Source organism: Rhipicephalus microplus, chromosome 4, assembly GCF_043290135.1.
Source record: "Rhipicephalus microplus isolate Deutch F79 chromosome 4, USDA_Rmic, whole genome shotgun sequence".
Classification (NCBI taxonomy): domain Eukaryota; kingdom Metazoa; phylum Arthropoda; class Arachnida; order Ixodida; family Ixodidae; genus Rhipicephalus; species Rhipicephalus microplus.
In genome coordinates this window covers 55,600,602-55,614,960 of record NC_134703.1, presented here as the reverse complement: position 1 = coordinate 55,614,960, position 14,359 = coordinate 55,600,602, and the positions used below count along the sequence as shown (strand labels likewise).

General features: G+C 42.2%; 1 protein-coding gene across 1 annotated transcript in view; it reads left to right on the top strand.

The window, feature by feature from the left end:
- The window catches only part of LOC119171983 (protogenin B), a 251,125-nt gene extending 238,396 nt beyond the window's left edge, over positions 1-12,729 (top strand). The window contains exon 23 of the mRNA XM_075892781.1: positions 168-12,729. Within this exon, the coding sequence (XP_075748896.1) occupies positions 168-512 (345 nt within the window). The 3' untranslated portion in view covers positions 513-12,729. The remainder of the gene's footprint in view (positions 1-167) is intronic.
- Positions 12,730-14,359: the final 1,630 nt, after the last annotated feature.

The window sequence follows — 14,359 nt, the reverse complement described above, 5'->3', positions numbered from 1 at the left end:
AGGAAAACGCTGCCCTTCAATTCATTCTCTTTGTTTAGTGTCTAGACTAACTCGAGTGTAGACTTGTTGCCTCACCTTAGTGAACCTTTTAGGTTAGCAAGGCTGAATCGCACTGATAGCTTGGACTCTAAATTTGTGCCACAAACGTCATGCTCCCATCTCTGCAGCAAAAGCAAAGGGTTGACAACGACCCAGAATCTCGGCTCCCGTTGCCACGCAGCCAACACCGATATAATGCTCATGACTACTCCGTGCAAGAAGACGGGGACGCGTGGGACCCAGAGGCTGTGCCTGCGCCTACGCCGCTCCTTGCGGACGACTCCGTCGCCAGCAGAACGTGGAAGGTTACCAACAACTCTACAGCCGCCGAGGACGGCACGATCGACGTGACGGTCTGCTCGGCCGACGACCGGAGTGCCTCCTCGCATCTCCTGCGCAGTGGACCTTCGGAACAGACCAGTGTGACATTGCACAATGCGGAGGAGACCAAAAACCTTGTGGGGCCCATCTAGCAGAACTCATGGGGGCCTACTGTTTGCAGGGAAAATAGAAAGGAATTTGAGAGATGGACAAAGCTCAGCGCTACCTCTGTGCAGGTTCCTTGCCAACAGTGTCGTGTGCTGGCCATATGTCACTTAAAAGTCACCGAAATTTTGGTGTGAGCCAACAAACTATGGAGGAAAAAAAAGGGAACAGCGGGTAGGCGTAAAAAATGACATTGGAGCTCGTGCGTTAAGAAAGAGGCTCTGTGCCTTGTTAGTGTACATTGTAAAAAAAAAAACTTTTTATTTCTGTCGCTTAATCAAACAGCCTCAAGGTGTGGGCCCATTGGCCAGCAGATGCTAGTCAGGAGTGCATGCCAAACTTGGCCGTTGTCCAAGATCCACGTTATCATATGATGGCACGACATTGTGCGCAAGAAACCTTGGTCAGTAGCTGGTTCGTCGATTTGACTTTCCAGATGTTCTGCGACTAGTGCAGACCCTCGCAGTCGCTTGAGTCAAAGCATGTTTTGCTGTTTGACCCGACACATCATGGCAAGGCACTATAGTATTGCTCGTTCCGAGCATATGTTACCGATAGCAGTACAAACATGACCGAATGGGGTATTGGCAGTGTTGATGCTGGTGGCAACGTGTAGCTAGGCACTTCTTGCTTATTTGCTGGGTCTTGGAGTGATGTCTCTAGTTGTCGTTAAGGTCACATGGTGTAATTGAAAACATGATTTACCTAGTTTTCAGTTGACCGCTTTTCCGTCCTGGAGCACAAATGTTTAAGAGTCAGGGGTGCTCTGTGTGGAAAAGGAACTGAAGCTTTATGCTCGCGTGTGTTTCTCTTCATTACTTCATCAAAAAAGTGAAGTAGGGGATTGTTTTGTTCAGTGTCACGAAAAAAAATGCCTTATAGCATCTTCATTGTCAACAGTGCCCCTGGTTGCAGCTTGCCTGATGACAGCAGTGTAATTTCTGATGTGGTGACAAACTTGAAAAGCTTCCATGCCACTGGTGGCATGCTAAAAAGACGACGCTTGCAGCGGAAGCAGCTTCATGGCCAAAAGTGGCAGGAGTTGCAACGGGGAATCTCATCTTTCGGTATACTCCACGCTCAGGTTACTCAGCTAAGAAACCTTTACACATGCTCAGTAAAGAAAAAAAAAAAAAGCACCAGTGTTGACCATAAATAGGAAACAGTCGTACAAGAAAAAAGAAAATCTCTGGACACATAAAGCAACAAAAGAAGCGGGTATTTTTTTGTTTACTGTTTCCATTTTTTATACACATATATTTATACAAAGGCTTCACGCCATTTCCATTGTGTCCATACAAATGGCAGGCAGAATGCTGATGCTGCTATTTTCTTTCGGCTCTCTTGCTCTCCACTGCTGAATTGGCATTTTACTGACAGGGGAAGTTGCTGGGTCAAAAAGAAATATTGCAAACAAAAGCACTTCACTTGCCAAATTTGTGCCTGACACAGAAACGTACGGGCTAACATCTCTCAGGGCACCGACACCACTTTCACGTTTTGTACCAACACCCTCAGATTGCCCCTTTAATCGTGCATGATAACACCACATAGCAACCACAAAAAAAATGTGGGGTTTAGGGGGAGGGTCGTGTATAGTCCCAGGGCAGCTGACTTCGATTCATCACTTTCTGGTGATATATTAATTACTTTTTGTGAATTGTCACCTGGTCGTAGCAAAGGCACCTGGAAATGTTAGGTTAAAAAAGCCTTTAAGTAACACCTGCATAATGCTTGCAATGAATGTTTGCACCTTCAAGTTGCTTTTCTTACACACCTTTGCACATTTTGCCATTCTGTCTACCTACAGGTAGCAAAAGTAGCAACTCTGAACTGGAAGCCGCAATTTGGAAATACCGTTTCACCTCGTTTTTCATTTGCTACTTTTGGCGATGCATTTATTCTTGCCATGACAAGCCCAATGTCCTGCTTGAATGACCAGCATCATTGCATTAATATGCCCACTAAAGACGTGCACAATTCTTTTTTTTAATCACGCACACCTCCATTACCTCAGCCAATCAACACAAGAAACTTATTTCTGCCAAATGTGATCGATCGAAAACACAACCATCGCTCCTTCAAAGAGGTGCACAGTTGTCATTTATTTTTCTTTACTTATATTTCTCAAGTTTTCACCCCCCCCCCCCTCCCCGCCCCCAGCACAAATCAACCAGCTTGTCATTAGGAGTGAAGAGATGAAGCTAAGAATCTCTTTAGAGAGATGGGTTTTCTTTTAGCACACATACAAGAGGAACCAGCTGTTTGTACATGTAAACCTTTTTGCTTTTGTGCTGCTTTTTACAAAGCATTTAAGTCTTGAAAGAGAGAGAAGTTTGTGGGAACGACCCTTCCCTTGGCACACACACACGCACCCCCTCACACAGACAAACCAAAGTGCTAAAACATAACCTGTGCGCACACTCACAAAAAAAGCACTTGTTGAGCGGAACAAAGAGCTGCCCTTCTTTCACCTCACCACCCCTCACTAGGGGACTCGCACGAACCGAGTCCTCGCTAAGGTACAAAGTACTGCATTGTCCCAGTACGCCAAAGAGATGGCTACTCGTCATGTGCTACACACACTGCCGCCAACAGGCAGCCTATAATACTTCCTGTTTTGTTCCATTACCATAGCATGTTATGTTCAAAAAGAGAAACAGTATATATTTCGCGTGTACGTGCATTGTGTTTTTTCTTTACAAACAAATTTTAATCGTGAAGTATCCTTAGCACGTGCAGTGGGCTCCAGCATTTACAGTCCCTCGCAATGGTTCAAAGGCGGGTGCTTTCCACTGCTGCACTCGAAAGCGCAGGTTCAGTTTTTTTGCCGCGACAGCTGGGGGCGGGCTGAGTGCAGCTATCGAGGAACTCTCATTAGTGCGTTAAATTGCTTCGTGCAGTGTCGTTAGGACAAAATGAATCTGGCAATCTTAACGGTACCCTGTTACCTGTGTTGTGCCCTGAGGCTGAAAAGTGACACGATATTACATTAATATTAATTTGCGGATATTTCAAGAAAACTTCGTAGCAATGAATGCAATGCGTCTCGGACATGTAATTGCTGCTATTGAGTTTTACTCATAACTAAGGTTCAGGGGGAAATCTCGGCATTAGAGAAGACAAAAACAACACTTAAAGTTTCAAAGAAAAAGACCGTGTTCTAATGAGGCTTCACTTTGCCATAGGATAGCAGGTTATTTTCACAATGGCAAAATCCCCCTCCCCTTTTTTTCATTGTTTATCTTTTTTTTTCTCTCTCAATTCATATTTAGCTGAAATGAAAAGAGCAAAAGAAGGGTCAAAGGTGTGCAACGACAGTGTATATAATTACGTGTACCTTTTCACAATGCTCAAGACGACTCCCACCATCATGTCATGCATGCCACATCATCTCGTGTTCATGATGTCACTGCTCATAAAACCGCTAATGTACAGCTTTTCTTCGTCATCACACATTTAAGGTGCCAACTGCCTCGCTTATCACTTAGCGAAAGAGACACATGTAGTCATTTGGAAAGGAGAAAAAAAAAAGGAAAACACGTTTCCCTTTCTCATTTTTCAAAGACGTGTTAGCCACTGTTTCTGTGTTATTTGCTTCTTGTAGATGGCAAGCAACGTCGCAGGTTCGGAAGAGCAAAAGAGGGAGGAAAAAACAATTGCTGAAAAAAGCGAAAAAAAAAATGGGGGCAGAATTTCTTTTTTTTTTTTCTGCTTGACGTTTTGTCATCAGCCTTCCTTGCAAGCTCTTGTTCAGGATTCACAGGGGAGATGACACCAAGTGCTGGGAGACAAAATATATATTGCAGGAGAGCGTGTTGCCTTTGTTGTCACACCCCTCATTTTTCGCGTTTTTTCACAGATTGTCCATTCCAGCAAAGAAATAATAATAAAGATATATTTTACATTAAGGTACTAGCTTAAAAAGAAAATCTCAGGTGCTTTTGACGCGTGGAACTCTTAAATGAATAGGCCGCACGCTGCCAAACAGCTCGCGGTGACCGGAAATAAGAAAAAAAAAAGACGAAGTTTGCGATGTGTTTGAGCAGAAGCCTCGCGTATCTTTCAGAGGCGATAAAAAAATGTGAAACAAAACGTTGATGTGTTTCTCGCATGCAATATGTGGCAGCTTGAAATGGTTCACGAATGTGGCGACGTAGAACGACGGTGATAACAAGCATGCACGGACGACGAGACGAATGGGCGTGATTGTACAAAAAACGTCGAAAAAAGCCACAGGACAGGTGAACAGTTGGTCTCGAGTGCGTGTTGATTTTCCACAATCAGACTTATTGTTGTCCACTTGTTTCCTGTGCCTTACAGTGTCAAGAGTCTTCTGTAAGATGCAGTGTCAAAAAAAGGGGAGGGGGAGGGGGTAGACTTGATAGGAGGCTCTCATAAATACAAAGCATGCTTTATTTGGAGAGCTGTGTTTCGAGCCCAATGCCGCACTGGCGTCACTTAACTTGGACCTGAAAATTGGGCCTTGCATTTGCAGTCGTAGAGCCTTGTGGGCAGCGATACTGGTGGGGGGAAAAAAGTGACAAAAAAAAAACTGTAGCAGGGTACTTAAGGATGCAAGACGTAGCGCTGTTAAAGTCGGGTGTCTTCTTCTTTTATTCGTCAATGACAGTCACGTACTGCCTTTTTCTTTGACCAGAGATTAATGAAATATACTTCTCTCTCTTCTTGAGGGCTGTACTTTTGTTAGATGCTTACTTTTTATCCCTTAAGTAGACAGGTTCACTCTGCACATGTTAATAGCTTTTTTTCATTGTACTCATTTGTTGGCATTTTCTGCAGGGTGGACACATGGCTTCATAGGAGTATCAGTTGAATCAGTCTTTTTTTTTTTTTACATGTGTTGTTCGTGAGTGTATGTCCACTGAGTATGTGCTTTCTTTTTTTTTTTGAGCCAGCTATTTTTTCAATCTTATCTACCTCAATTTGTTTTATACCTTTGTGTATGTGTAGATTACATCACGTTATTTTTTGTCACTTTTATTCATTGTTCAACGTATGGCATAGCAGGGGCCGTTTCTCAGGGAAATATGTAAGAACAGGAGATGCCGGAGAATAGGGGAGAGAGAGAAAGAAAGTGTTGAAAGAGAGAAAAAAAGAAATCGTCAAGCCCTGTGGCTAATGTCGTTTCACTTGTGTAATGTTATGATAAGCGTTGTTTGTTTCATCACCTCTTTTTTTTACACTTTCCTTTTTCTCTTTCGTGACGTGTGTCTGACGGCACGTTAGTAACGCAGAGGTGGACCATGGTGTTGTGTTATTTCGAAACTTGTTTAAAGAAAAACGTGTATGTTGTATCCGCTTATTGAGCCATTTTTCGTGCATTTAGTGAGCTCACTTTTCTACTTCAAACACTTGTTTCATAGAGCCTTATTTTTCTTCTTTTTGTTGTCCTTGTGAATAAGTTGGCGTTAGTTCCTCATAGTAGAAAAGAAGGAGGAAGTCGTGTACAGGTCGCGATACTCGGGCATGTTTCGGCGTGCGATGCCACGCAACAGCGTTGGCCGCACTGGATGATGGTCTCCGAGGTTTGACCCATGGTGTTGCATATATCCTTGCTGCATGTATATTTTAAGACATACATGCACAATGACCTCTGTGAGGAGTTTGGGAAAAAGTGCATTTTTGAGAGTCAATGAAAGGCTACTCCCACAGCAGAATGGCAGAGCAGTAGTGTGCATTAAAAGGAGCAACAGATGTGTGCTGTATATAGCTGCATGTGTCAATTACAGTCTTTTGTTTTTATGACCCCCTAATTTGTACTGTTGTGTGTCGAGCTTAGAAGCATAACAGTGTTGTCTAGAGTGCCCAGAGAAGGCACCCCCGTGCCCAGCAGGTAGCTGTGTCTTGGTGCAATGCTAGGCATTGGTAACCGTTTTTCTTGTTGAACAATTGTACCACCCATTAATCATGTTATGTGTACAAAAATGTTGATGTAAGTCTGCACAGTCTCATTGGTACAATCAAAAGCTTGCCATCTTTGTTAGGGGTCGCAAATTCCTCTTTTCATTTTCTTTCCTTCTTGGACTGGGGCAAGGTGATATGGTAGCCGTCTGGATGTCAAGGGATATTTCAAAGAGGGCAGGATAGGTAGCAGCTTGGCCAGCAGTAAGTTTGGCACGTTGGTGTCGTGCTGCCTCTGCTCAATTACGAAGTGTCGCTTGAGTTCCTACCATATCGCTTTATTCTGCCTTTAGACACCATTTGTTCAGGCATCGTTGTCAGTTTTCAGGCTATATCACTTGTAGGTGCGCCTAGCTAACCGGGCACCAAATATCTGTTTGTATAATCATCAACTTTCACTTAATATTGACTGGTTGTGTTTCTGGCACTTGCATGCAGCTATGTTGCACCTGAACAGTTTCGTTAGTGAGCCCTGGTGTGGGAGAAGCCATTCCATGTGCATGACTTAGCTTGTATCTACATTTACTCGGTGTCCTTTAGACTGTCGTGTTTCAGAATAACCTGTGTGGACTTTGGTTAGATTGTCAGATGTCGTGTCTGTTGTGCGGTGGGGGGGCACTGCTTGTGTCATGTTTATCTCGTATCGGGTAAGCAGCTGCTGTATATGTCTGGAAAATACGCTCCAGCGCCCAGTGTGGGCATCCTGTAACCTTTGTAAAATGCTCGAAATGTGTTGCCAAGACGCGCAGAACAAGGCTGTCACGGGTGTGGTGTTTGGGGTGCTGCGCCGTGGACCTCTTTCTCTGGCGGTGTGGCGTGCCCGCATTCGGGAAGACACTGTCCTGGACAGACTGAACTCTTTAACGCATGTCGTAATGCAAGCAAATGTGATGGAAAGAGCGGTGGGCCTCCCCTTCTGCATGGCCCGATTTCTTCAATTTGCCATATCTCCACAGTGATATGATAGACTGATTTCACTGGAAGCTTTGCCATGCTGCCGATGCTGGAAGGGTTGTAGGTTTTGGCTAGTGAACTTGAAGGGGCCCTGCAACACTTTCCGAGCAGGGTCAGAAAACACTGCTGATCGGTAGTAGAGGCTCTCAAGACACACGCGAGCCGAATACTATAGCATAGCACATGGCCTGGAGTTCGCAATAAATTATCAAAACAAGCTAAAGATTGCCTTTCCTTCTCTCAACAAATGACGGAAGACCCTAAAAAATTACTCGTAGAAGGTCATCTATCATCTATTGGCTGATTTGAACATGGTGCGCTCGGTCGTTACTGCCATCGCTACGAGAGCCCGCGACGTGTCCACACGTGCACACTAACAATAAAAATGCTGCAGAAAAAAAAAAAAGTGCTCAAGGTCACAAAGCGCACGCAACGTATTTTCTTTACCCCTGCTATCCCTCCCTCCTTGGCTTCCAGTGCTTTAGTCTAGACGAGAGAAGAGAGTATACGATTGCAGCGTGTGACAAATCTTTGCAACTCCGCTCGTACTGGACGAATTCTGAAAATTTTTACGGCATTGAATTTGTTAGGCAATAAGCTCTTTTAGTGAATCCATTCCGTGGCTATTTGAAAAAGTGTTTCAGGGCCCCTTTAATGACTGGAAAGGCTGTAAGGAGCACTTAATTTGTCACAGGATAGATTCTCCACTGACTTCTTTCATGCATTCATTGAAACCTGGCAAAAGCCTTTTTTAATGACTCAGTGGATATGCATCTGTGTTGAGCACAAAGCTGCAGATTTGATGCCCAGTCATAGCAGCCAAGTTTATACAAAGACAGTGTGCAGGAACACTTGTGAACTTGGATTTATGTCTGTTTCAAAGAGTCCTGATTATGGAAACCTTTTCTAAGGCACTAGCCATAGCTCATTTGCTGCTCTGTAACATTATAATATTATCCATTGATCAGTAAATCAATCAATTGACCAAGGTCACAAAAAAAAAAATCAGCAGCCGTGCTCATTGGTGCAAAGGTGCAAAAAAAAGAATAACTGTAAACATCGTGACATACCTAAGCATTGCAGTGGAGCGACCGCCAGTTTCATGGCAGCTGTGAAAAGTGTGCAAACACATGTTGTGAGTGACGAAATCAGTCTGTTAAGGAATCTGCAGAAGGAGATTTGTGTATGCTTAGTTAAATGATGTCTAAGAAAGAATCCTAATGGAATGGAATGTTGTAGAGCCAGGGGTAGAATTTTTGAGCTTCCCGTCTTGCCAACAACCTCGAGCAGGCAGTTCAAACAATGATTTCAGGGGCAGTGGGAAAAGTCTGGTCTGAAGGACAAGCCTGTAGTGCGCACATTTGAGTTATGACTATGAAGGCTGCAAAAAATATATATGTAGTGACAAGAAAATGAGAAATGACAAAATGAAGGTTTACCAAACTGTGGTTGCAAAGCATGGTACTACATGAGGAAAAATGTTACAGCAAGAACGCATATGTGCCTTAATTTGTATGACCTGTTGAGTTGTTATGTTTATTTTGCATCCCCTTCTTGTGAAGGGACACTCCTGACTATTTTTTTCCTTCCTTGTTCACCGTGTTTTTATGTACTATTTTTCAAACCGAATAAGTCCCTACCTCAGAATGGATGTTCAGTGCTGTTAATTTTTTAAAAATTTTTATTAGTGATGCGTGATTGCACCGCTGCACCCCTTTTGGAAAGAACATGACCATTTTTCTTTAAACAAAAACATATGGGTCATTGGTGAATAGCTTTGCCGTTTTGCAGCAGAAGTTAAGGTTTGAGAATTGGATCTTGTGCTGAATTGCAATTAGCTCAATTTGAGTGCCTTTTTTGATTCTGAATTGCAGCCATGCGCGGACGCTAGTACAGCAGCACACCATTTTGCCGCTTAGGTATGCCTTGTACAAGGTCCTTCACTTCCATCACGGAAGTTGGCTGCTGGGCTGACGATGGCTGCTCTGCACTTTTGATCCCGGGTAACACATGACGGTATTTATTTAAGGAGGTTAAACACCTGACAAGTTGTGGTCTATCGTTAGAAATCGCGAAACTTGCGTTGTCTTTTTTTGTGCAGTGTTGTACTAGGTTGCTTCCGTGCACTGTGGCTCACGTGGCAGATGACAGAATCGGAAAGTTCACTCTTCTTTCTTGTCTCATCATCCACGTTGTTTTATAGTAGATTTATTTTTTGAGGGTGCGCTAAAGTGCAGTCAGACTTCAATTGTGCCAAAAAGCCTTTTTAGATAAAACAACTACAGCTCATGCCCTATTCAAATGGCTGAGTTTGCAACACCATGCCTCATTTCTGGTTCTGCTGGCTGCACGTGCATCGGTGTCAGCTAGGTGTGCAAAATCGTCCATACACTTTCATTTGGAAGCAGGTTGAGCTGCAACGAATTCATTCACTTCCTAGATGCAGTATCAGCATTAAGAGTATTTTTTTGTCTAGGAGGCTCGGCAAGCATTGCCAGTGAATGGCGCTCCTTGTCTTGTTTTGTGTAGAAGCCCTCTGGCATCATTCCAACATACTCATTGAACTGTCATCATCAGTACCTGAAAAAGCACCTATGTAGGCCTCTAATGATAGGCAGACTGTTTTTGTCTCATTATTTCATACCATATTGTTAACTAACAGACATGTTGCTGGAAAAAAAAAGAAATGCTGTACTAAAATTGTTATATCACATGGTAGACCATTATCATTCTTCCGTCAGACAAACAAATTGTCACTTGCAACCAAATTAAACAAGAACATGTAGCACTTCTTGTAAAATTTCTGCTGTCATATTTTGAAATCATGGCTGTGCTTGAGGTCAGTCTGTTGCACTGCTCGCTACTTTCTCTATATTGATGCACGGTTAATTGGTTGCCTTATCGTTGTAATCACGTTAACGATTTGCACCAACAGCTTGTCAGCGTGCTACCTGGGATCGAGGCTATTTCACCTATGCTATTCAACCTTGAATCCTGATCTTGTGCACAAACAATCCACTACCCCTCATTTCACAATGTTTTGAGTGTTTAGGGGACCCATGATTTAGAAGAAAAAAAAAGGCACTCACTTAGTTTTAACTGGTGCTTACTGTTGTTATTTATTGACTGTTACATGAAAAGTTTTGCCATTGCACGGCGTCTGGCAGCTCGCACATTTCACATTGACGAACTTCTCTAGTGTAAGATAAACACTGTGACAAAGCCCAGACCTCATCGGATGCTTTACTTGTAAATGGTTCTTACCAACTGCTCTCTCATTTTCTTTTTCATTCGAATGTATATTTGAAATACCTCCTGCGACAGGTAGTGCTGATCCACCTTTTCAGATTGATGTTGTGGAAGCATTAGAAATTACCTGCTTGAAAAATTGCAATCGCCAATTCAATTACAGTTGGACCTTGATGTAACAAACACTCATACAGTCGGCTCTCGTTAATTTGTCTCCGACAGGACAGAGAAAGATGACTGACTCGACTGATGGGTTGAATGTAATGAACAGCAGGAAACAGCATCAAAACACCACACTGGCTCACCAGGCAGTATTTGCTCAATCGAATGCATGCCGTCATAATGTATGTTAAAAAGAAAACCAACGTAGCAATGACAGAGCTGCTAAAGTATGTGGGAAACCAGTGAATGCTCAATTTTTAGCATGACAGATGTAGCATGACTCCAGCTAGGGCAATAAGATGAGACCGGTAATCTTTAGTATTTTGCCTAAACTTGCCACGCAGCCTCGCAAATCTCTTTACAGCAAGCAGAAAGTACGTATTGTCAGCAGTGAACGATGGGTATTGGGTTTCGTCTACTGTCACCTAAGCTCGGCTACAGTGGACACCACAACAATGGTGTTGCTTTGGGTTTCACAGTCAAAGCAAGACACATATGGTTTGAACAGTAAAGCTCAAATTTCTCAGTGAAAGCCAATATTGAGATTAAAATAACAAAACCTCTGGCTTGCAGAAATGTACAGGTACTAACAGGTACTTTGGGTAGGAAAAAAAAAAGTTTGAAAAATTGAATTAGGAGAAGTATTGGTGTATAACAAATTGTGGGATGTTGTAACATAAATTTCAAGTTCGCTAACATTTTTTTATATGTCGACATGTATGCTCTTAATGTGTAATGGATTATGTGATGTGTAACTTTGTTATGCATAACAAGAATCTCATGTCTTTGGTGACGCTGTAATTGCAGAAGTGAAGTTGCATAACAGTGTGGTCACTCCACCAAGTACAAATTTCAAAGTGCATAGCTTCAGGACATCCATCCCCAAAACCTGCCTCGAACTCGCAAAAACCTCATCTGAACTTGCAAGCAGAGGATGGGAGACAAATGCATTCCGTAACACTATTTTGGAGGTGGATATCTTGAAATTGGTGCTACTGCTTTGGCTGCTAACCTACATGACTTCACCGTTTTGCTGAGCTTCCCCAACTTCACAGTGTTCTCAAGTTCAAATGATGAAAAAAAAAAGTTAACAGAAATGTTTGATGAGCTGAGCGGGTTTTGCAATTTGTCGTGCAGGTAATGTCTGCTTCTTTGAGCGATTCCACCTGAACAGGCCGGATGGCACTACATGCTCTGGGCAATTAAAAAAAATGCAATTTCAATCAAATTTTCTTTGTAACTGTACCTTGTCTTATTATTTAGATGCATTGTTATCTCATATTGACAACATTACAGTACCAGATTTCATACGCTTTATGTTACAGCATTTTGTTATAGCATTTCTATGGTGTACCTTACGAGAAATCTTATGTAGCAGGAAGAAACCATGACACAGCAGAACATGGTAAAGAAGAATGCATTCAGTAGCTTTATATAGAGAAAAATATCTGATTTTAAACATTGAGTGCTGTAACATTTGATTTTACTCACACATAAAGAAAATGTTGCTGCACAATGATGTGCTAATGAATACATCAAGACAGAGTCATAAACATTCATTGTGCTGCAGCACGCAGTTCCATGTCTTTCTTTTGCACAATTTTCATTTGATACCTTACACAGTGCGTCTGATTAAGACAAATTCAGTATTTATTTTCATAACTCTACGCATATTACCTACGTAGTCATTACCAGATGGTAACTAGCAGCTATATGCAATCTCTGTTCTTTTCCACATATTGAACCGAGTTCCATGTTGGTGCTATGCGTGTTTCTTCAGTGTATCGTGTTGTGTAACACGTTTGTGGTGACGCACAACATTGGCAGTGTTGACATGATGTATAACCTAAAGATTTATGATTTTTGGCAAACTTATATTGCTGATATGATTAAAAATGTAAATATTGCCTTTTATGCCCGTTGTCAGTTCCTTTTTTTTAACTAGCCACTGTACAGAAACAGTCGTGTAAAACACAGTTTTGAATTGATTGCATTTTACCAAATCGCATGAAGCTCTACATGCTAGTGATGGGGCTTGCCTTATTGAGCATGAGGTGATGAAAAATAAAACATTATGTGCTATTACTTCTAAAGACAGCACTCAAAAATTAAAGTGCAGAAAGAGAAATATTTTCATGTTAAACATGAAAGCAAGGCAGTTTACATTCGTGCTTGTATGTTTGCTTACAGACCTAAAATGTCTGCATAAGCATCAATTCTGCTATGTCAATTTATCTGTTCAGTTTAAGGGTGATCAGTTAAATTCTGTGCAAAGTTTGCTATGTTAAGACCGTTAACTTGAATTGAATTAAATGCATTATGAAAGGGAAGAAATTGTTGTTTAGTTGGAGGAAACTGCAAAACTACTATGGGTAAAACTGCTATTGGAAGTCGTGAGATGTTTTGTTAAAATCTGAAAGTCGTGACTGCACTCGAAAAGAGGAGAAATTCAGAATTTGCTTTTTTTCAACACCCAGAATGCTTCTAAACTTTCAGCTTAGCAGTGAAATAGAAAACAAGAGAGGACAGTAAAGTTAGTAGTCCGGATGCTGTTCTTTCTCTACCTCTTTTATAACTTTCACAACATGTTGCGAATTTAAATTAAAAGAATAATGGGAAAAGCTATGATTGAGTGTCCTGAAATTTAGACCTGTGACCAGGCAGTTTTTTCAAAGTTTACTGTGATCATAGACAGCCCTTCGAAGTTATATTTTCCAGTTGTCGTCAGGAAAATGGAGGAAATATTTGTCAGACATTTGTTTGTACTAAGCCAGCTCATCAAAGATTGCACCAGCAAATGGAGCAAGGTAGATATGATTTGGACACTTGTTTCAGAAACGAACCAAACGTCATGTCATGCCATTGCATGATGGCATAATTCTCTACTCAAACCGAGACAAACCAGATTGGATACCTTTTTCTACACGGCAGTAAAGACTGCTCTGGGGCTGCCCCATTATGCATCAACGCAGCTTCTTTTAGTACGGCTTGGGGTCCACAACACCATACGTGAAATTATTGAAGGACATCGTAGCAGCCAAATCTAACGCCTCCAGTGGAGAAGACAGGATTATCTCATTCTATCACAGTTTGGATACACCATGCCAAACAAACGGCTACAAGAACGAAAAGATTTTTCACTGGACATAGTGAAGAAAATTCAAGTAGCTCCCATACCCCGCAATACGCACCCAGATCGACATAAAGGCCTATGATAGGCAAGAGTTCAAACTCTAATGTGAGTCGTAGGTGATGGTACATATAACGCACTAGTACTTTACACTGATGTGGCCCGGTATCTACTGGAACGGGCCATGTCTCATCGTTGTGGACAATACTGATTCTGTAATGGTATCGGCTACACTTAAAACCATGGACAGCGGCACGGCAGAGGAGGCTGCTATCACCCTTCCTATCACACACACTTCACAAGTACCAGCACCAGATGAAGCAATCGCTGTGGTTACCGATTGACAAAGCCTGCCGGAATATTGCGAAAGGAATGGTGACACCCTAAACACACTGTATCCTGATGTCTGTACAT